The sequence below is a fragment of the Anomaloglossus baeobatrachus genome, chromosome 7 (assembly GCF_048569485.1).
Source record: "Anomaloglossus baeobatrachus isolate aAnoBae1 chromosome 7, aAnoBae1.hap1, whole genome shotgun sequence".
Lineage (NCBI taxonomy): Eukaryota > Metazoa > Chordata > Amphibia > Anura > Aromobatidae > Anomaloglossus > Anomaloglossus baeobatrachus.
This window is the reverse complement of record NC_134359.1, coordinates 263268422-263291419: the sequence shown is the minus strand read 5'-3', so window position 1 is coordinate 263291419 and position 22998 is coordinate 263268422. Positions and strand designations below refer to the sequence as shown.

The 22998-nt window shown below is 46.7% G+C and overlaps 1 protein-coding gene and 1 non-coding gene across 2 annotated transcripts in view; one reads left to right on the top strand and one right to left on the bottom strand.

Moving 5' to 3' along the window:
- Nucleotides 1-19881, top strand: part of TMEM184A (transmembrane protein 184A) — a 72246-nt gene extending 52365 nt beyond the window's left edge. Inside the window, exons 6-9 of the mRNA XM_075319202.1 lie at nucleotides 11978-12069; nucleotides 15435-15604; nucleotides 15799-15996; nucleotides 18952-19881. Coding sequence (XP_075175317.1) covers nucleotides 11978-12069; nucleotides 15435-15604; nucleotides 15799-15996; nucleotides 18952-19199 — 708 coding nt within the window. The 3' untranslated portion in view covers nucleotides 19200-19881. The remainder of the gene's footprint in view (nucleotides 1-11977; nucleotides 12070-15434; nucleotides 15605-15798; nucleotides 15997-18951) is intronic.
- On the bottom strand, nucleotides 6242-6314 carry TRNAV-UAC (transfer RNA valine (anticodon UAC)). Its single transcript has one exon. It is a non-coding gene; the product is annotated as a tRNA-Val (tRNA).
- Nucleotides 19882-22998: the final 3117 nt, after the last annotated feature.

The window sequence follows — 22998 nt, the reverse complement described above, 5'->3', positions numbered from 1 at the left end:
ACGCCCAGAGCGCTTAATGCCTAACTTGCATATGAATTAAAACACTCATTTCCTGGAAATGCAACAACAGATAGAAGATATAAAGGTGTTGATGAACTTTGCATGCCCACATATGCGTTTTGGGGTGTTGATCTAACAGATATTCCTTTTAAAGGAAATCTGTCATGTGAGGCTGGTGAAACCATGGAAGGCTACAACTTGAGGAAGTGCTCAATCACGCCCAGAGCACTTAATACCTAATTTACATATATATAAAAAAATAAATCTTTATTTTTATACAGCACTAACATATTCCGCAGTGCTTTACATACATCAGGAACACTGTCCCCATGGGGGCTCACAATCTAAATGCCCTATCTGTATGTCTTTGGAGTGTGGGAGGAAACCCACGCAAACACAGGGAGAACATACAAACTCCTTGCAGATGTTGTCCTTAGTGGGATTTGAACCCAGGACCCCAGCGCTGCAAGACTGCAGTGGTAACCACTGAGCCACCGTGCCACCACAGAAATTGTGGCTCTGGACCGGAAATTGTGGCTCTGGACCAAACATATGAATTAAAATGCTCATGTCTTTGAAATGCCACAACAGATAGAAGATATAATGGTGTTGATGAACTTTGCATGCCCATATATGCTTTTTGGGGTGTTGATCTAACAAAAAGATTCCCTTTAAAGGGAATCTATCCAGTGAGGCTGGTGAAACTGTGGAAGGCTACATCCTGGGTAAGTGCTCAATCACGCCGAGAGCACTTAAAGCCTAACTTGCATATGAATTAAAACGCTCATTTTTTGGAAATGCAACAACAGACAGAAGATATAAAGGTATTGATGAACTTTGCATGCCCAAATATGCTTTTTGGGGTGTTGATCTAACAGAAAGAGTCCCTTTAAAGGGAATATATCCGATGAGGCTGGTAAAACCGTGGAAGGCTACATCCTGGGGAAGTGCTCAATCACGCCCAGAGCACTTAATGCCTAACTTGTATATGAATTAAAACACTGATTTCTTGGAAATGCAACAACAGATAGAAGTTATAAAGGTGTTGATGAACTTTGCATGCCCATATATGTGTTTTGTGGTGTTGATCTAACTGAAAGATTCCCTTTAAAGGTAATCTGTCATTTGAGGTTGGTGAAACCATAAAAGTCTACAACTTGGAGAAGTGCTCAATCACGCCTAGAGCACTTAATACCTAATTTTTATATGAATTAAAATACTCATTTCTTGGAAATGCAATGACAGATAGAAGATATAAAGGTGTTGATGAATTTAGCATGCCCATAAACAGTATGCGTTTTGGGGTGTCGATCTAACTGAAATGTTCCCTTTAAAGGGAATCTGTCAGGTGATTTTGTAGTACAATACTAATGTTATCTTTAAATAGGGCTTAAGGAGATCTTTCAAGATCAGTACATTTTATTGTTCTACCTTATCCTGTTAGGCTGGTTTCACACTACGTTTAACATCCGTCCATAACGTTTTTTAGCGGAAAAATGGATCCAGTGCAAATGCGTTTTCACTTCAATGCATTTGCAATGGACTTGCGTTAACATCCGTTCACCTGCGTTTGCGTGCGTTATAGTGAGGATCCAGCGACTTGCAGTTTTTTAACATCTTTCAAAAACGCTACTTGTAGCGTTTTTGAGCTGCGTCCAAATACTGCATGTCACCGGATCCTGACTAAACAGCACGCAAACGCATGTGAACGCTGGCGTGCTGATAGACAGGATCCTGCTTGCTCTACTGAGCATGCCCAGAACCAGTCTCGCGTGATCAGTCCCTCTCTCCTCCTCCTCCCTCACCCTCTCTCTCTATCTCTGTCTTTCCCCCTTCCTCTCCTCCCTCTCCTCCACCTGAGAGCTGCGGACACTGGTAACCAAGGTAAATATCGGGTAACCACTTCTCTTAGTTACCCGATGTTTACGTTGGTTACGTGTGCAGACAGCCCTGCTCCTAGCAGCTGCAGACACTCGTAACCAAGATAAATATCGGGTATCCAAGCCCGAAGTTTACCTTGGTTACGAGCGTCTGCAGCTGTCAGAAGCCGGCTCCCAGTCTAGTTCCCCTCACTCCCGATCACATGACTCCAATGCCCGCCCCTAAACATCCAGTGACAGGATCCTGCAAAATAACAGATGCGTTTGCATGCGTTTTTTGCTGTAAAAGCAGGATCCGCTTTTGCAGCAAAAAAAACGTTCCTGACGCATGTTAAAAAAACGTAGTGTGAAACCAGCCTAATCTTGTTTTAAGCTTTGTAGAATTCAGTGTCTTCTGCAGGCTAGTCAATTGTATGTAAAAACTATTTGCATATTCACTGCTCCCATCACCCATCTCTAAGGGTACTGTCACACGTTAGCGACGCAGCAGCGATCCCACCGGCGATCTTACCTGGTCAGGATCGCTGCTGCGTCGCTTGGTGAGCTGTCAAACAGGCAGATCTCACCAGCGACCAGTGACCAGCCCCCAGCCAGCAGCGACGTAGAAGCGATGCTGCGCTGGCAGGGAGCCAGCATCTGGAAGCTGCAGACACTGGTAACCACGGTAAACATCGGGTAACCAAGCGCTTGTTACCCGATATTTACCTTTGTTACCAGCGCACACCGCTTGCGCTGGCTCCCAGCACTCCTAGCCACAGTACACATCGGGTTACTAAGCAAACCGCTGTGCTTATTTACCCGATCTGTACTGCAGCTACATGTGCAGGGAGCCGGCACTGACAGCGTGAGAGCGGCGGTGTTAGTAATTAATGTAAATATCGGGTAACCAAGAAAGGGCTTCGCTTGGTTACCCGATATTTACCTTGGTTACAGCTTACCGCAGGCTGCCAGACGCCGGCTCCCTGCACATTCAGATTGTTGCTCTCTTGCTGTCAAACACAGCATTGTGCGCTTCACAGCGGGAGAGCAACGTCCAAAAAATGAACCAACAGTGTGCATCGAGCAGCGATCTCACAGCAGGGGCCAGGTCGCTGCTTAGTGTCACACACAGCGAGATCGCTGATGAGGTCACTGCTGCGTCACAAAAAACGTGACTCAGCAGCGATCTCGCTATGTGTGAAGCACCCCTAAAGGCCACATCTCACTAAGCAACATCGCTAGCGACATCGCTGCTGAGTCACGGGTTTTGTGACGTAGCAGCGATCTTGCTAGTGATGTCGTTATGTGTGACATCCAGCAACAACCCGGCCCTTGCTGTGAGGTCACCGGTCGTTGCTGAATGTCCTGGACCATTTTCTTCAAAGGCGATGTCCTGCTGGGCAGGACGCATCGCTGTGTTTGGCGCTGTGTGACAGGGTCCCAATGACGGCAGAGATCGTTATACAGGTCGCTACTGCCACCTGTATTGTTACTGAGTCGTTGGTAAGGTCTGACTGTGTGACGTCTCACCAGCGACTTACCAGCGATCCTTATCAGGTCGTATTGTTTTCAGGATCGCTGGTAAGTCGCTAAATGTGACGGGGGCTTAAGGGGTACTTTACACGTTGCGACATCGCTAGCATCGGCTAGCGATGCCAAGCGCGATAGCCCCCGCCCCCCGTCGCACATGCGGTATGTGGTGATTGCTGCCGTAGTGAACATTATCGCTCCGGCAGCTTCACACGCACATACCTGGTCGGCGACGTCGCTGTGACTGCCGAAATATCCCTCCTTCAAGGGGGAGGTGCGTTCGGCGTCACAGCGACGTCACCACAACGTCACTAATCGGCCGCCCAATAGAAGCGGAAGGGCGGAGTTGAGCGGGACAAAACATCCCGCCCACCTTCTCCCTTCCGCATTGCCGTCGGGACGCAGATAAGAAGATGTTTGTCGCTCCTGTGGGTTTACACACAGCGATGTGTGGAGCTGCAGGAACAACAAACAACATCGTACCTGCGGTCGACCTGACATTATAAAAATGACCGACGCTACACAGATCACCGATTTTCGACGCATTTACTATCGTTTATCGTCGCAAAAAGGATTTACACACTGCGATGCCGCTACCGGCGCCGGATGTGCGTCACTAACGACGTGAGCACGACGATATTTCGGATGCGATGTTGCAGCGTGTAAAGTACCCCTAAGTGCATTTGTCGCGGGCGGGGAGGAGGGTGTCAGCACACTACGCTCACCCCCACTGCTCGGGTCCGGCTGCTGCTGCTCAGTGGTGGCTCGAGCGGTGGGACGGATCCCGGGGGTTTCTCGAGCGGCACTCCTCGCCCGTGAGTGAAAGGGGTTTGTTGGGTGTGGGGATTGTTATAGTTCGTGACGCCACCCACGGTTGTGGTGATTTCACCACCGCTGCTCAATACGGGGATCCCGGGGATGGTGATGCGGAGCAGCCAGGTGTTGTGTTGCCCCTCCGTGGGTAGGGGTTGGTGATCCCGGGGCCCGGTGACGGTTTGGGAGGTGCAGGGCCTGGTGGGAGCAGGGACGCGGGGGCAGCGCTGTGCCTTGCGGCACTGTGGTACTCACTCAGCCTGAGACGTTGACACAGTTTGTACGGTAAACCAAACGGCTGGTAAGACGGTCCCACGGACGGCTGCAATTGCTCTCCCAGTAGGTGACGGTGATGTCCCTCTTCCTTGCACCTTGTGTACTTGTTGGTTGCGATGGGTCCCCACCGGTAACCCGCTCCCCGGCTTCAAGCTGGGCCGGAGGAGCTCTACTCTTTGCCCGCAGGCGCTGGCCCTCAGAAACTGGTGCCCTGGCGGTGGCGGTGTCTCTGTTGTACAGGTTGGGCTGTTGCCTTCACTCGGGTCTTGGTTGTTGGGGGATCTACGTCCCCTTCACTGACAGATTCGGCAATTTACGGCGACTCCAAGCCTTGCCGGGGTCCGAGAGGCCCCTGCCCTGGTGCTGACTGTCCTTCGGAACACTGCTCCAGACCACCGGGCACACAGCCTACGGGGTCCTTCCAGGAACTTCCAAACGGTCCCCCTCCAGACAGTCACCGCCGTTGCTGACCTTGCTGACCTGTCCTGCACTCAGCTGGACTACTTCAGGCTTTTCTCTCTCTTTCTGTACTGTCACCACTCTTGCTTTCCTCCTTTACTACTTCTCTTTCCTTCACTTTCACTTAGTTGTTTACTCTTTTCTAGCCCTCAGCTAGACTTCACTCTTGCCCTGCCTGGGCTCAACTGCCTGGTTTCTCCCGCCTCCAGAGCTGTGATCTCCTCGGTGGGCGGAGCCAACCGCCTGGCCCACCCCCTGGTGTGAATCATCAGCCTCTGGAGGAAGGCAACAAGGATTTTTGGTTAGCTTAGATGTTCCTACCTGGGATGTAGGGTGTGGTGGTGTGTGACCTGTGTCCCCTGGCTTGCCCAGGGCGACACACATTCATTATCACTGCTCAGGTGGGTGGGGGCCGCAGGGCAAATTCAGTTCAGATTTACTATCACTAAGGCCAGCACTGAGAGGTGGGAGAAAAGCATATGCAATTTGTATATACATATGTATGACTAGTTGCTAGGACACACTGTATTCTCCGGAGCTTACAACAAGATAACAGGATAATGTAGAGCAATAAAAGCTACTGATCCTGAAAGCTCTCAATAAGCCCAATTTAAAGATAACATTAGTATTGTACTAAAACAAATCATCTGACAGATTCCCTTTAAAAATTCCTCCAAAGAATGAGAGTGAAGTGCATTCAATTGTGCCTTCACTTGAGTGGGGTCCCACACCCAACGCGTTCAGGCCCCCCAGGGTCATCACTTCTGAGACACTTCCACATCTCAAGCTAAACCTTCATAGAATATATTGTAGCCTCTAAAGACCTAAAGAATGCAAAAACAATAGTTTAATAGGGCAGGAGGTGTTCCCGGCAGGCGGTGGCTGCATACTGGGGAATCTGCCGGTACTGAATACGTATAATTAGTGAGGGATTCCAGAGCAGGACAGCAGAGAGGTGAGTCAGCGCGAGCTGCTGCAGCGCTTCTTCCCAGGACGCTTTCTGTTGCTAGAGATGTCACCTCCCAGGGAGTCAGTAATGAGGTGTATTTATGAAGACCCCAGGGGCAAATAATGTGGTGGGAACCAATCAGATCCTTCAAGTGACTTCCTAATCATGGCTATGTAAATAACTGGTGGAATCTGATTGGTTCCTATGGACAAGTTCACAGACTATAAACATTCATTTGCATAGGTTCCCACCACCATCGTCTCCTGAGCTTCAGAGAAAAATTCCTTCTATGAAGATTTTTCTCTAAATAATAAGTTAGGAATTTATTGTTAATTATATTAAAGAGGGATAAAAGTGGTTCCACTGGGGCTCGAACCCAGGACCTTCTGCGTGTAAAGCAGACGTGATAACCACTACACTATGGAACCTCATGCTATAGCTTCTATCTGTACATGAATGGGGCTCAAAGCCATGGATGGGAGCTGTGTGAGGGTCTACTACCATGTTCGGGTGCTCTGTACTTGTAACTAGTGATGAGCGGGCACTACCATGTTCGGGTGCTCTGTACTTGTAACTAGTGATGAGCGAGCACTACCATGCTCGGGTGCTCTGTACTTGTAACTAGTGATGAGTGGGCACTACCATGTTCGGGTGCTCTGTACTTGTAACTAGTGATGAGCGGGCACTACCATGCTCAGGTGCTCTGTACTCGTAACTAGTGATGAGTGGGCACTACCATGCTCGGGTGCTCTGTACTCGTAACTAGTGATGAGTGGGCACTACCATGCTCAGGTGCTCTGTACTCGTAACTAGTGATGAGCGAGCACTACCATGCTCAGGTGCTCTGTACTCGTAACTAGTGATGAGTGGGCACTACCATGCTCGGGTGCTCTGTACTTGTAACTAGTGATGAGTGAGCACTACCATGCTCGGGTGCTCTGTACTTGTAACTAGTGATGAGCGGGCACTACCATGCTCAGGTGCTCTGTACTCGTAACTAGTGATGAGTGGGCACTACCATGCTCGGGTGCTCTGTACTTGTAACTAGTGATGAGTGAGCACTACCATGCTCGGGTGCTCTGTACTTGTAACTAGTGATGAGCGGGCACTACCATGCTCAGGTGCTCTGTACTCATAACTAGTGATGAGCGGGCACTACTATGCTCGGGTGCTCTGTACTTGTAACTAGTGATGAGCGGGCACTACCATGCTCAGGTGCTCTGTACTCATAACTAGTGATGTGCGGGCACTACCATGCTCGGGTGCTCGGTACTCATAATTAGTGATGACCGGGCACTACCATGCTCGGGTGCTCGGTACTCATAACTAGTGATGAGCGGGCACTACCATGCTCAGGTGCTCTGTACTTGTAATTAGTGATGAGCGGGCACTACCATGCTCGGGTGCTCTGTACTTGTAACTAGTGATGAGCGGGTACTACAATGCTCGGGTGCTCTGTACTTGTAACTAGTGATGAGCGGGCACTACCATGCTCGGGTGCTCTGTACTTGTAATTAGTGATGAGCGGGCACTACCATGCTCAGGTGCTCTGTACTCATAACTAGTGATGTGCGGGCACTACCATGCTCGGGTGCTCTGTACTTGTAATTAGTGATGAGCGGGCACTACCATGCTCAGGTGCTCTGTACACATAACTAGTGATGTGCGGGCACTACCATGCTCGGGTGCTCAGTACTCGTAACTACAGTAGTGATGAGCGGACACTACTGTGGCGCCCTGGACTAGCCAGGTCGTCACAGGTAACACAAACACACCCCCACCCCCATTAGACAGTAACATTAGCCAAACACAAAATCCTTGTTGCCTCCCTCCAGGGTCTGATGTCCACACGAGGTGGGGCGGAGCCAAGCGGTTGGCCCCACCCACCGAGGAGTTCACAGGACTGGAGGCGGGAAAAGTTACAGATCAGTTCAGGAAGTTGAAGTGAGAGGAGTAAAGTGAAGGGTGTCTGGGTTTGTGGCCCAGGCACTGACAACAAGGTTGGCAGACGGTAGTCGCCGTCTGCAGGAGTGGTGGATCGACGCGGAACCGTAGGACCGGGGACGGGCGACGGCCCACCGGTACCGACCGGGTAGCGAAGTGAAGCCAGCACACACAGGCAGGGCCATCGGACCCCGACTAGGCTTGGAGTCGCCGTCAACAGTCAAATCCGAGTGTGACAGGAACCCCAGGAGTTTCCTAACAGCCAAACACCCGATTGAAGGCAACTGCCCACACCGTGAGGGTATACAGCTACCGCCTAAGGCTAGAGACCCAAGGGCCAGCGCCTGCGGGCAAACGGGCTCCTCCGGCACCCATACACTGGGGAGCGGACTACCGTTGGGAATCCATCGTAGTCAAGACAGTACACTAAGGTGCAGGGAAAGACAGCCACCATCACCTGTCCGGGGAGAGACACAGCAGCTGGCTGCGGGACCCGTCCATCCAGCCGTTTGGTTTACCGAGGACTTTGTGCATCTCTTACTGAGTGAGTACACCCGTGCCATCCGGCACCGCGCCGCGCTGTCCCTGCAACCCTGCACCTCACCAACCCTGCCTCCCCGTCACACCACCGGGCCCCGGGATCACCGACCCCTACCCACGGAGGGGGAAAACAACATCCCAGCAGCTCCATACCATCGCTCCCGGGATCCCATCCCCCCCATCTTCACCACAACCCGTGGGTGGCGTCACGGACTAAATTCGCCACCAAACCAACCACCCTTTTCACTCACGGGCGAGGAGCGCCGCTTGAGTCCCCGGATCCGGCCCACCGCTCGAGCCACCGAGCAGCAGCCACAGCAGCGCCGGACCCGAGCGTTAGCGAGCGCAGCGCAGTGGCGTCCTCCCCGCCCGCGACACTACCATGCTGGGGTGCTCGGTACTCGTAACTAGTGATGGGCGGGCACTACCATGCTCGGGTGCTCGAAATGAGCAGTTAATGCTCGGATGGGCTGGAATCGAGTACCTGAGTATAATGGAAGTCAATGGGGAACCCGCTGCGTGGCTCGAGGGATCCTCTGGATCCGGGGGTCACGCGGACACACCGAATGAAAAGGGGGATGTAGTTGTACGGCCTTGACCGTATTTGGTTCGTGACGCCACCCACGGTGTGTGGTGAAGTGGGACACCACCGCTGCTGTTGTGGGATACCCAGGGGAGATGTAATGGCAGCCGGATGTTAACCCCTCCGTGGGTAGGGATGGTTGCCCCGGGGCCCAGTGTCTCTGTGCAGGGTATGGAGATGGCAGGGGCTCACACGCCCGGACGTAGCAGGGGATATTTGGTTACTCACAAGAAAATGAATCACACGAGTCTTTTGGTAAACCAAGGTGCTGGTGGCTGGCCGTCGTGGCCGGTTGTACTCTGGTCCCCCACCCGGGCTGATGGTCGCCGTCTCTTCCTCTGCATTGATTGTGGTTGTGTGTTTGGACTTCCCGGTATGGAACTCGGGAGTCCGCTCCCGGCTTGCTTTGTGCCTGAGGAGCCGTGCCCGCTGACGCTGACCCGTGGGATCTATGGGCCCTGACGGTTGCCCTATCCCTATCTGTGGGTGGTTGTCTGCTTTTGGGACTTTGGTTGGGACAGGACCTGTAATCCTGCCCTCAATCGGTTGATTAGCTAGGCCGTTGGTGCCGGTCCTGGCTTCAGGGTCCGAGTACCCCCTCTGTGCACAGTTTCCGGTCGGGTCTCCGGTGCTGGTAACAGCGGGCTCCAACCCTGCTCCAGTCCTCCTCGAATCTACCGAGCCGTCTTCCCGTCTCCTGCTGACGGAGACCACCATCTGCCACCTAGCCAAGGTACCAGGGCTCCGACCCTGGCACCGGTCAACTTGGACTTCTCCTCTGCTGGAGCTACACCTAGCTCCAGCCCACACTCCTCTCAACTTGAACTACAGACTTATGTGACTGTTTTGCCGCCACGGGCTGTCTAGACCCCTAGGTGGGCGTTCCCTAAGCGCCTGGTCCACTGGTGTGCCTGTCTTGCCCTGAGGGGGGGTGACTAGGGTTTCAGGTCAGCTGTATGTGACCTAGGTGAGGGAAGGCGTTGTGCGGGGGCCTAACCTGTGAGACTACCTGATTTTGCCAGGGCGTCACAAATGCTTGAGTTCCACATTGACTTCCATTATACTTGGTAGATGAGTCGGGCCCGTCCAAGCGTCCAACTGCTGCTTACGAGCACAGAGCACCCAAGCATGGTAGTGCCCGCTCATCACTTATCGTGACTCTTCAGCTGTATTTGGATGGGGAGATTGATAGATTATCTGTCCAGGGACTATGCCCTGTGCACACATTGAGTATTTGATGAGTTTCTTACCTCAGTATTTGTAGCCAAAACCAGGAGTGGGTGATAAATACAGCAGTGGTGCCCGCGTTTCTATTGTACTTTTCCTTTGTCTGTTCCTCTCCTAGTTTTGGCTACAAATCCTGAGGTAAAAAACTCACCAAATACTGAACATGTGCACGAGGTATTTTACTAGAGAAACAATAGACATTTCCCTTTAAAAGAAAAAAGTTGAGGTTTGCAGGAAATATACGGCCATTGCACACACTGCGCATTTGGTGAGTTTTTTACCTCAGGATTTGTAGCCAAAACCAGGGGAGGAACAATCAGAGGGAAAGTATAATAGAAACACAGGCACCACTGCTGTATTTGTCGCGGGCGGGGAGGGGACGCTGCGTTCACCACGCTCGGGTCTGGCGCTGCTGCTGCTGCTCGGTGGCTTGAGCGGTGGGCCGGATCCGGGGACTCGAGCGGCGCTCCTCGCCCGTGAGTGAAAAGAGGAAGGTTTGGTTTGGGGATGTTGTCCGTGACGCCACCCACGGTTTGTGCTGATAATGGGACACCACCGCTGCTCTGGACGGGGATCCCGGGAGCGATGACAGGGAGCAGCTGAGATGTTTCTCTCCCCTCCGTGGGTAGGGGGGGGGGGGTTTGGTGGTCCCGGGGCCCGATGATGGTGACTGGACAGTGGATGGTGGGATTGGGGAGGTGCAGGGTCGCGAGGGCAGCGCAGTGCCAGACGGCACGGTGGTACTCACTCAGCCAGTAACGTACACGGAGTCTCTGGTAAAACAAATGGCTGGATGGACGGGTCCCACAGACGGCTGCGGTGGTCACTCCTGGTAGGTTGGCGGTGACTGTCTCTCCCTGCACCTTTAATGTGTTTTCGGCCCCGATGGCTTCCCACCGGTGACCCGCTCCCCAGCGGTGTATTAGCCAGAGGAGCCCCTTTTGCCCGCAGGCCCTGGCCCTGGGAACTCTAGCTGTGGCGGTAGCTGTATTTCCCTTCACGGTTGAGCAGTTGCCTTTAGTCGGGTCTTTGCTGCTGGGAAACCACGGAGGTTCCCGTCGCTGACGGATTTGACCGGTTTAACGGCGACTCCAAGCCTGGTCGGGGTCCGCCGGCCCTGCCGAGTGATGCTGGTTCTCTTCGCTCCCCGGTTCGGTACCGGCGGGCCACCGCCCGTCCCCGGTCCTTATGGTTGTGCGTCAATCGGCCTCACCTGCAGACGGTCACCACCGTCTGCCAACCTTGCTGTTTCTGTGCCCGGGCCACGTACCCGGACACGGCCAGTCTGCTCCACTAACACTTCCTCCACTCTCCAAACTCAACTCTCCACTCAACTCTCCACTGCCTTCCTTTTCCCGCCTCCAGGACTGTGAACTCCTCGGTGGGTGGAGCCAACCGCCTGGCTCCACCCCACCTGGTGTGGACATCAGCCCCTGGAGGGAGGCAACAAGGATTTGTGTGTGACTCTGGTGTTCCTAACCGGGGTGTGGGGTGTGTTGTTGCTGTACCTGTGACGTCCTGGCTTGTCCAGGGCGCCACATATTTATCACCCACTCCTGGTTTTGGCTACAAATACTGAAGTAAAATACTCACCAAATACTCAACGTGTGAACATGACCTAAGATGGCGTCCATTGAACGCTTGACCGGAGCAGTCAACTGACCACCTGGGGGCTGTCTTTAATAGGAAAACCCCTTTAACGAACACCAATATACCATTAAACAAAAGCTTCCTTACATAGGAGAAACATCGGACATTTTTATACCTTGTGTATCATGGTGTATCCTTTTTTCACAGGCAACCCTGCAGTTCTGCATAGTGAAGCCCATCATGGCCGTCGTCACAATAATCTTACAAGCATTCGGGAAATACCATGACGGGGATTTCAAGTGAGTGATTGATTACTAACGACAATTTTGCTATTAGGAAACTTGGAAAATGATAACTCATTTGGCCTTTAGTGACATCCGCCATATATTTTGACAAATGCGCTCACTCACTGTACGGCGCAGGCTCAGGAGCTGAACCCGCTCCATACAGCACAGGTGACGGCTGCGCTATACAGCTAGCTACCGTCACTAATTGCTGTGAACAGAGCTGGTAACCATTGCAACCGTTTAACTCCTTAAATGCCACTAACAATTGCATTTAGGGGGGTTCAGAGTGGGGGTATGGAACTTTATAAAACAGCAGTAAGTAGTGTAATATATGCATGATCCCGTGACTACAAATATATACTGCTCAAAAAAATAAAGAGAACACTTAAACAACAAAATGGTATTTTAGTGTTCCCCTCATTTTTTTGAGCAGCATATATATTAGGGGACCCGATCTATTATGTCTATATGTCCTATATATTTTTATGTCTATATGCCCTTATATGTTCATATGAGCCAGCCCATTTAAAACTACAAAAAATCTAAAAAGTTCTGTGTATGTATATATAATATATATATATATATATATATATATATATATATATATATATATATATACAGTTAGGTCCAGAAATATTTGGACAGTGACACAATTTTGGCGAGTTGGGCGCTGCATGCCACCACATTGGATTTGAAATGAAACCTCTACAACAGAATTCAACTGCAGATTGTAACGTTTAATTTGAAGGTTTGAACAAAAATATCTGATAGAAATTGTAGGAATTGTACACATTTCTTTACAAACACTCCACATTTTAGGAGGTCAAAAGTAATTGGACAAATAAACCAAACCCAAACAAAATATTTTTATTTTCAATATTTTGTTGCGAATCCTTTGGAGGCAATCACTGCCTTAAGTCTGGAACCCATGGACATCACCAAACGCTGGGTTTCCTCCTTCTTAATGCTTTGCCAGGCCTTTACAGCCGCAGCCTTCAGGTCTTGCTTGTTTGTGGGTCTTTCCGTCTTAAGTCTGGACTTGAGCAAGTGAAATGCATGCTCAATTGGGTTAAGATCTGGTGATTGACTTGGCCATTGCAGAATGTTCCACTTTTTTGCACTCATGAACTCCTGGGTAGCTTTGGTTGTATGCTTGGGCTCATTGTCCATCTGTACTATGAAGCGCCGTCCGATCAACTTTGCGGCATTTGGCTGAATCTGGGCTGAAAGTATATCCCGGTACACTTCAGAATTCATCCGGCTACTCTTGTCTGCTGTTATGTCATCAATAAACACAAGTGACTCAGTGCCATTGAAAGCCATGCATGCCCATGCCATCACGTTGCCTCCACCATGTTTTACAGAGGATGTGGTGTGCCTTGGATCATGTGCCGTTCCCTTTCTTCTCCAAACTTTTTTCTTCCCATCATTCTGGTACAGGTTGATCTTTGTCTCATCTGTCCATAGAATACTTTTCCAGAACTGAGCTGGCTTCATGAGGTGTTTTTCAGCAAATGTAACTCTGGCCTGTCTATTTTTGGAATTGATGAATGGTTTGCACCTAGATGTGAACCCTTTGTATTTACTTTCATGGAGTCTTCTCTTTACTGTTGACTTAGAGACAGATACACCTACTTCACTGAGAGTGTTCTGGACGTCAGTTGATGTTGTGAACGGGTTCTTCTTCACCAAAGAAAGTATGCGGCGATCATCCACCACTGTTGTCATCCGTGGACGCCCAGGCCTTTTTGAGTTCCCAAGCTCACCAGTCAATTCCTTTTTTCTCAGAATGTACCCGACTGTTGATTTTGCTACTCCAAGCATGTCTGCTATCTCTCTGATGGATTTTTTCTTTTTTTTCAGCCTCAGGATGTTCTGCTTCACCTCAATTGAGAGTTCCTTAGACCGCATGTTGTCTGGTCACAGCAACAGCTTCCAAATGCAAAACCACACACCTGTAATCAACCCCAGACCTTTTAAGTACTTCATTGATTACAGGTTAACGAGGGAGACGCCTTCAGAGTTAATTGCAGCCCTTAGAGTCCCTTGTCCAATTACTTTTGGTCCCTTGAAAAAGAGGAGGCTATGCATTACAGAGCTATGATTCCTAAACCCTTTCTCCGATTTGGATGTGAAAACTCTCATATTGCAGCTGGGAGTGTGCACTTTCAGCCCATATTATATATATAATTGTATTTCTGAACATGTTTTTGTAAACAGCTAAAATAACAAAACTTGTGTCACTGTCCAAATATTTCTGGACCTAACTGTATATATATATACTTTTTAGGTTTTTTTTATGATTTAAAGGGGATGGTTTATATGAACAACCTTTTTATTTTCCCCATTAGGACACATAGACATAATAGATCGGGCCCCCTACTAGAGAGGCACAAACAACTATTTACAGTCACTGGTTGACCTGGTTTGTCCACTTAGTGCTTGAATGGCTGCATGTAATACTACATTCCTCCAGTAGTGGTCACTGCAGGGAAAAAAAAAGGAGCAGATATTGGAAGCCTTATGCCAATCCCTCATATTAAAGGGGTGACTTAAAGGGAACAGGTCAAACAAATACAACAATAAGTCGCAGGCTGTAATTTTATGCTACTTATCAGTTTGTAGGACTTCTAGGTATATTTGTGAGATCCCTATACATATATGTATACATACATATGTATGTGTGTGTATATTTGCATGTGAGATATATATATATATATATATAGATATATATATAGATATATATAGATATAGATATATATAATGTGTACATATATATATATAGACATATATGTGTCTGTATATTTGTATGTGTGTGTGTATATATATATATATATAGAGATATATATATATATATATATATACATATATATATATATATATATATATATATATATATATATATATATATATATAAAGAGAGAGAGAGAGATATCTATATTGCAGGGAATAATATTTGTTTCACAGCAAAAACGTAATTTACATAAAAGAAACATTTTAGATTTTTTTACATTGATATAATTTGCATACTACGCACTCTATTTCTATATTTCTAACACTGGATATACATTAGATTGTATTTTCCTGCACGTCTCCTGGACTATTCACTCTGCACTCTGTATTGTAGAGAACACCATGCAACAAGCTGTCTCTGCTTATAAAACTGTATTAAACTGCTGCCACCTACTGGCAAGTTGTGCAAAATATTGTATTTCTTAAAGGGCCAGTAAACATTTTATGATAAGTATTTCTGAAAACATCTTACTAAAACTATTCATAGACCTAAGGCTCTTTTTTTTACCCCCTCTTAATAACTATATTGCTATGTTACAATTGATGCTGGACTGCTCCCTAATTTCGCCATCTTGTTTTTGCAGTGTTCAGAGCGGATACCTATACATCACAATCATATATAACTTTTCGGTCAGCCTGGCTCTCTACGCCTTGTTTCTCTTCTATTTTGCCACCAAGGAGCTGCTTCATCCCTTTGAGCCTGTCCTGAAGTTTCTTACCATCAAAGCGGTCATCTTCCTATCATTTTGGCAAGGTTGGTGGACGATACGTAGCAGGTGATGGACTTTGAAGTGGTCGTCCCGAGAGTTTAAAAACGGGAAATTGTTGTATAATAATAATAATTAAAACATTAATGACTTCCCTATTTATTACAGTATATTAGTTTGATCTGGAGGATCCCTTTAAGACATTTCCTATCTGATTGTCCCTCTTGCCTGACTCCTGTAGGAATGCTTCTGGCCATCCTGGAGAGATGTGGTGCCATTCCTGAGGTACAGATCATCAATGGTAACACGGTTGGTGCGGGGACAGTCGCTGCCGGGTATCAGAACTTCATCATCTGCATTGAAATGCTGTTTGCAGCCATTGCTCTACGCTACGCCTTCACCTGCCAGGTTTACCGGGAGAAAACTGAAAACTCAACAGGTAATGTTTCAGTTTTTGGATAGGTAAATAATTTAGGCATTGACCCTGCAGGATCCCCTCCCTTTATCTAACCACTTTGATGTCCGTATCTCCTGTGACCACTGCATCATAGGGGGTTAAACGCCCAGATCGGAGCTATCTCTGATCCCGAGTCTTATAGTTATGATTTTTATGGTTGAAGGTAGACTTAAGTCCATCGAGTAGTTCAACCTATAACCTAGCATGTGGATCTAGAAGAAGGCAACAACCCTATGGGGTAGACCGTAAGCGCCAAATTAGGAGAAAAATTCCTTCCCGACTCCACATACATGTGACGCTATGTACGGGGAAGTACCAAGTGAAAGGGAAGGGGACCTCTTCGTCTAGGGAAGGGGGAGATGGTGACCCCTGATCAAACCTACAACTGGTCGTCCCTCAACACCCTAGATAGGTTCCGCACCTATGCACCAAGCTGGATACCTGACCCTAGGCATCTAAAAGTTGATAGAACTTGATAAGGAGACCCTAAAACGTGATAGAACTTGATTATGAAACCCTAACACTTGATACAACTTGATAAGGAGACCCTAAAGTGTGATACAACTTGATAAGTAAACCCTAAAATTTGATAGAACTTAGACCCTAAAATGTGATATCACTTGATAAGGAAACCCTGAAACTTGATAGAACTTGATAAGGAGACCATAAAACTTGATAGAACTTGATAAGGAAACCCTAAAACTTGATTGAACTTCATAAGGAGACCCTAAAGCTTAATAGAACTTGATAAGGAGACCCTATAACTTGATGGAATTTGATAAGGAGACCCTAAAACTTGATAGAACTTAATAAGGAGACCCTAAAACTTGATAAAGAGACCCAAAAACATGATAGAACATGATAAGCAGACCCTAAAGGCCGCTTTACATGCAACGACGGGGTCACGGAATTCGTGACGCACATCTGGCATCGTTAGCAACGTCGTTGCGTGTGACACCTACGAACGAGTGCTATCGATCAGAAATACTCACCTTATCGTTGATCGTTGACACGTCGTTCATTTTCAAAAGATCGTTGCTCATTCTGGATGCAGGTTGTTCGTCGTTCCTGAGGCAGCACACATCGCTACGTGTGACACCCCGGGAACGACGAACAACAGCCTTCCTACATCCTCCGGCAATGAGGTGGGCATGACGTTCATGCGGCTGCTCTCTGCCCCTCTGCTTCTATTGGTGGCCCGCTGTGTGACGTTGCTGTGACGCCGCACGAACCTCCCCCTTAACAAAGAGGTTCGCCGGCCACAGCGATGTCGGTAGGAAGGTAAGTACGTGTGACGCTTCCTAGCGATATTGTTCACCACGGGCAGCGATTTGCCCGTGATGCACAAATGACGGGGGCGGTTGCGATCGCTAGCGACATTGCTAGCGATGTCGCAGCGTGTAAAGCAGCCTTTATACTTGATAGAACTTGAAAAAGAGACCCTAAAAATTGACAGCACTTGATAAGGAAACCCTAAAACTTGATTGAACTTCATAAGGAGACCCTAAAGCTTAATAGAACTTGATAAGGAGACCCTAAAACTTGATGGAATTTGATAAGGAGAACCTAAAACTTGATAGATCTTGAAAAGGAGACCCTATAACTTGATGGAATTTGATAAGGAGACCCTAAAACTTGATAGAACTTAATAAGGAGACCATAAGGAGACCCTAAAACATGATAGAACTTGATAAAGAGACCCTAAAACTTGATGGAATTTGATAAGGAGAACCTAAAACTTGATAAATCTTGAAAAGGAGACCTTATAACTTGATGGAATTTGATAAGGAGAACCTAAAACTTGATAGATCTTGAAAAGGAGACCCTATAACTTGATGGAATTTGATAAGGAGACCCTAAAACTTGATAGAACTTAATAAGGAGACCATAAGGAGACCCTAAAACATGATAGAACTTGATAAAGAGACCCTAAAACTTGATGGAATTTGATAAGGAGAACCTAAAACTTGATAAATCTTGAAAAGGAGACCTTATAACTTGATGGAATTTGATAAGGAGACCCTAAAACTTGATAGATCTTGAAAAGGAGACCCTATAACTTGATGGAATTTGATAAGGAGACATTAAAACTTGATAGAACTTACTGGTAATAAGGAGACCATAAGGAGACCCTAAAACATGATAGAACATGATAAGGAGACCCTAATACTTGATAGAACTTGATAAAGAGACCCTAAAACTTGATGGAATTTGATAAGGAGAACCTAAAACTTGATAGATCTTGAAAAGGAGACCCTATAACTTAATGGAATTTAATAAGGAGACCCTATAACTTGATAGAACTTAATAAGGGGACAATAAGGAGAACCTAAAACATGATAGAACATGATAAGGAGACCCTAATACTTGATAGAACTTGATAAAGAGACCCTAAAACTTGATGGAATTTGATAAGGAGAACCTAAAACTTGATAGATCTTGAAAAGGAGACCCTATAACTTGATGGAATTTGATAAGGAGACCCTAAAACTTGATTGAACTTCATAAGGAGACCCTAATACTTGATAGAACTTGATAAAGAGACCCTAAAACTTGATGGAATTTGATAAGGAGACCCTAAAACTTGATTGAACTTCATAAGGAGACCCTAATACTTGATAGAACTTGATAAAGAGACCCTAAAACTTGATGGAATTTGATAAGGAGAACCTAAAACTTGATTGAACTTCATAAGGAGACCCTAAAGCTTAATAGAACTTGAAAAGGAGACCCTATAACTTGATGGAATTTGATAAGGAGACCCTAAAACTTGATAGAACTTAATAAGGAGACCATAAGGAGACCCTAAAACCTGATAGAACATGATAAGGAGACCCTAATACTTGATAGAACTTGATAAAGAGACCCTAAAAATCGATAGAACTTGATAAGGCGACCCTACAACTTTCAATAACATATATTTTTTTTTCCTTACAGCGAATGTGGCACCCATGCAGAGCATTTCCAGTGGTTTGAAAGAGACAATGAGTCCCCACGACATTGTGCAAGACGCCATCCACAACTTCTCACCAACGTACCAACAGTACACCCAACAGTCCATGCAAGACATGGAGCGGAAATCTCAAGGACAGAACGGGCACACAGTTGCCAGCAATGGACATTCGAGCAAGAAAAAGAAACAGAACGAGAAGATGATGCTCATTGTATCAGACGATGAACTCTAGGTGTCCAACGTCTGCCCCAGTGACTATAGCTGCTTTGGTTTACCAATGTTTCTGGCTCGTGGGTGTCTTCTAGGACCCATTCGATGGATGGGATTGGCATCCACCCCAAAAGAAACTCTCGTATTGGTCTGCATCAGGTCATGACCTTGCCAAGGATGGAGCACCTTGACGATGTTCTTAGCATCCTTAGCCAAACGCCTTGTCTGTTGTCGTCTTTGTGCAGAATAGATCCTTTATGTTGGTTTTTTTTATGTTGTCTAGTGTTTTTGTAAACATTTTTAAATAATGCCAAATTTTTTTTCTTTATTATTATTAAATTTTATTTCTGCAATCCCAATGCAAATATCAGAAACCCACCACGGCTTAATTTGCAAGTCCAAGGTCAGTTTGGCGGACGGTCTTCTGCTCGTTAATAGTTTACATTGATATTCGTCTCACACTCAATAATAACAGATGCAGAATAAAAATGGGACAATGCGTCAAAGTCATTTCAAATAATATAAGCCGTGTGCGGCCGGACGATTGTGCGGGAAGATGGATGAAATCATTTTCTGGACAACACTGTGGAATTTTTCTTTTTTTTTAAAAAAAAACAAACATTTTATTTCTCTTCTGGAATAAGACAGGACGGTTAATTCTGTTTTTTCTGTAAATTTCCATCTTAAGAAGTTCATTAAACATGTCGATCTTGGAAAAAAGAAGTCATTTTGTTTTTCTAGTGTATAGTTATAGACGCAATTCGAAATTTATTGGTATTGATCTGCCAGATAAAAATTGTATCAATTCATTGTATGTCATGAAATTCTGATTGCATGTACCCCCAATGGTGATCTCTACCTTCTCCCGAAAATTGGAGGTGTCAAGATTGTTTATTTTGGGGTTGGTAATGGATTAACCCCTTAACGACCGCGGGCAGTAATTTTACGTCCTAGCGGTCATAATGTTACTGCCCGCGGTCTGCCGCCGGCAGGATGCCGCGATCGGCACACATCTCAGCTGATTATCACAGCTGAGATGTGTGCCTGCTAGGCACGTGCAGAATCGTTATCTGCTCGTGCCGTTTAACCCCTTAGGCCAAAGTCACACTTGCGAGAGATTCGCGCGAGTCTTGTATCACATCACCCGGCATGGCCGCACACTCTCCTGACAGGAGCAGGTCGGCTGTATGTATTTCTATGCAGCTGAGACACTCCTGTCCAGAGAGTGTGCGGCCATGCCGGGTTATGTGATACAAGACTCGCGCGAGTCTCTCGCAAGTGTGACTCCGGCCTTAAATGGCGCTGTCAATATGTGGCAGCGCCATTATAATCGCAATCGCGGTAAACTTTTACTTTCCGCCCGATACCGGAAGTCACGTGACGTGATGACGTGACCTCCGGTGATTGTCAGGGTAGCACAGGGTCATGTGATGACTCCTGTGCTAGACATGAACTACTTTCAGTTTCACTCGGCCCGGAGCCCAGTGAATCAGAAAGTGAGCGTATCTGCTGTTTACAGCTGTATAGCTGTGATCAGCAGATAGGGCAGAGCGATTGGATCCTTATAGCCCCCTAGGGGGAATAGTAAAATAAAAAAAAAAGTAAAAAAAAGAAGTTTTATAAAATTTAAAAAAACAAAAAAACCTAAAAGTTCAAATCACCCCCCTTTCGCCCCATTGAAAATTAAAGGGTTAAAAAAAATTAAAAATATAAACACATCAGAAACGCCCAATCTATCAAAATATAAAATCAATTAATCTGATCAGTTAACGACGTAGCGGCAAAAAAATTCCAAACACCAAAATTAAGGGTTTTTTTGTCACCACAACTTTTGCGCAAAATGCAATAACAGGCGATCAAAAAGTGGCATCTGCGCAAAAATAGTACCATTAGTAACGTCAGCTCGAGACGCAAAAAATAAGCTGTCACTGAGCCATACATCCCAAAAAATGAGAACGCAACGGGTCACGGAATATGGCGTAAAACGTGCACCACTTTTTTCGGACAAACGTCCGATTTTTTTTAACCCCTGATATAAAAGAAAAACCTATACATGTTTGGTGTCTACGAACTCGCACTGACCTGAGGCATCACACCCACACATCAGTTGTACCATATAGTGAACACTGTGAATAAAATCTCAAAAACAATAGTGCTATCGCACTTTTTTTGCAATTTTTCTGCATTTGGAATTTTTTTGCCGTTTTCCAGTACACTATATGGAAAAACTTATGGTTTCATTTAAAAGTACATCTTGGCCCACAAAAATGAGCCCTCACATGACCATATTGACTGAAAAATAAAAAATTAAAAATTACGTCTCTCAGAAGAAGAATGGCGAAAAAAAAACGGAAATCGAAAAATCGGTCGGTCGTGAAGGGGTTAACACCCTATTAATCCGATAAATTAGATGGTTGATGACATTATGACACAGCAAGAGCCGGACTACTGATCCCAGTGCATGAACCCCCCCCAGCCAGACTACTGATCCCATGTATATGCCGAGTGCCTGTGCAAAGTAGGCCACATCCGGCCCTATGGCTGTTCCAGTTTGGCACACAGACCAAAACAGTTGAGAGGCTGAAAAAAGTGGAAGCACCATGCTCTCCGCTGCATGCGTTCCAATGTCACCGATATTTAAATCCACAGGATGCAGATAGCAGTGAATATATTGGCGGAGGACAGAGCCATCAGCTTCTTCTTTCACCATGTGTGACTATGATAGGAGGGTATGTGGGGTCTCATACTGTATATAGGGGCTATGTGAGGGCTCATACTGTATATAGGAGGGCTATGTGGGGGCTCATGCTGTAGATAGGAGACTATGTGGGGGCACACACTGTATACAGGAGGCTATGTGGGGGCTCATAGGAGGGTATGCGGGTGCTCATGCTGTATTAGGAGGCTATGTGAGGGCTCATACTGTATATAGAAGGCTATATGGGGCTCAAACTGTATATAGGAGGTTATATGGGGTCTCATACTGTATATAGGAAGCTATATGGGGGCTCATACTGTATATAGGAGGCTATATGGGGGCTCATTCTGTATATAGGAGGCTATGTGGAGGCTCATTCTGTATATAGGAGGCTATATGGGGGCTCATACTGTATATAGGAGACTATATGGGGGCTCATTCTGTATATAGGAAGCTATATGGGAGCTCATACTGTATATAAGAGGCCATATGGGAGCTCATTCTGTATATAGGGGCTATGTGAGGGCTCAAATTGTATATAGGAAGCTATATTGGACCTCATTCTGTATATAGGAGGCTATGTTGGGCTCATGCTGTATGTAGGAGGCTATCTGGTGGTTTCTGCTGTATATAGGGAAGGTGTGTGGGGGCTCTTACTGTATTAGGGGCTATGTGAGGGCTTATACTGTATATAGGAGGCTATATGGGGGTTCATACTGTATATAGGAAGCTATATGGGGGCTTATACTGTATATAGGAGGCTATATGGGGGTTCATACTGTATATAGGAAGCTATATGGGGGCTCATACTGTATATAGGAGGCTATATGGGGGCTCATACTGTATATAGGAAGCTATATGGGGGCTCATACTGTATATAGCAGGCTATATGGGGGTTCATACTGTATTCAGGAGGCTATGTGGAATCTCATACTGTCTATAGGTGCTATGTGGAGGATCATGATGTATATAGGAGATTATTTAGGGGCTCATGCTGTACATAGGGAAGGTATGTGGCTACTCATACTGTATAGAGAAAAGGCTATGTGGGGCTCATGTAGATAGGAGGTTATGTGTGAGGCTCATACTCTATATAGAGCGGGTATGCGGGATTTATACTGTA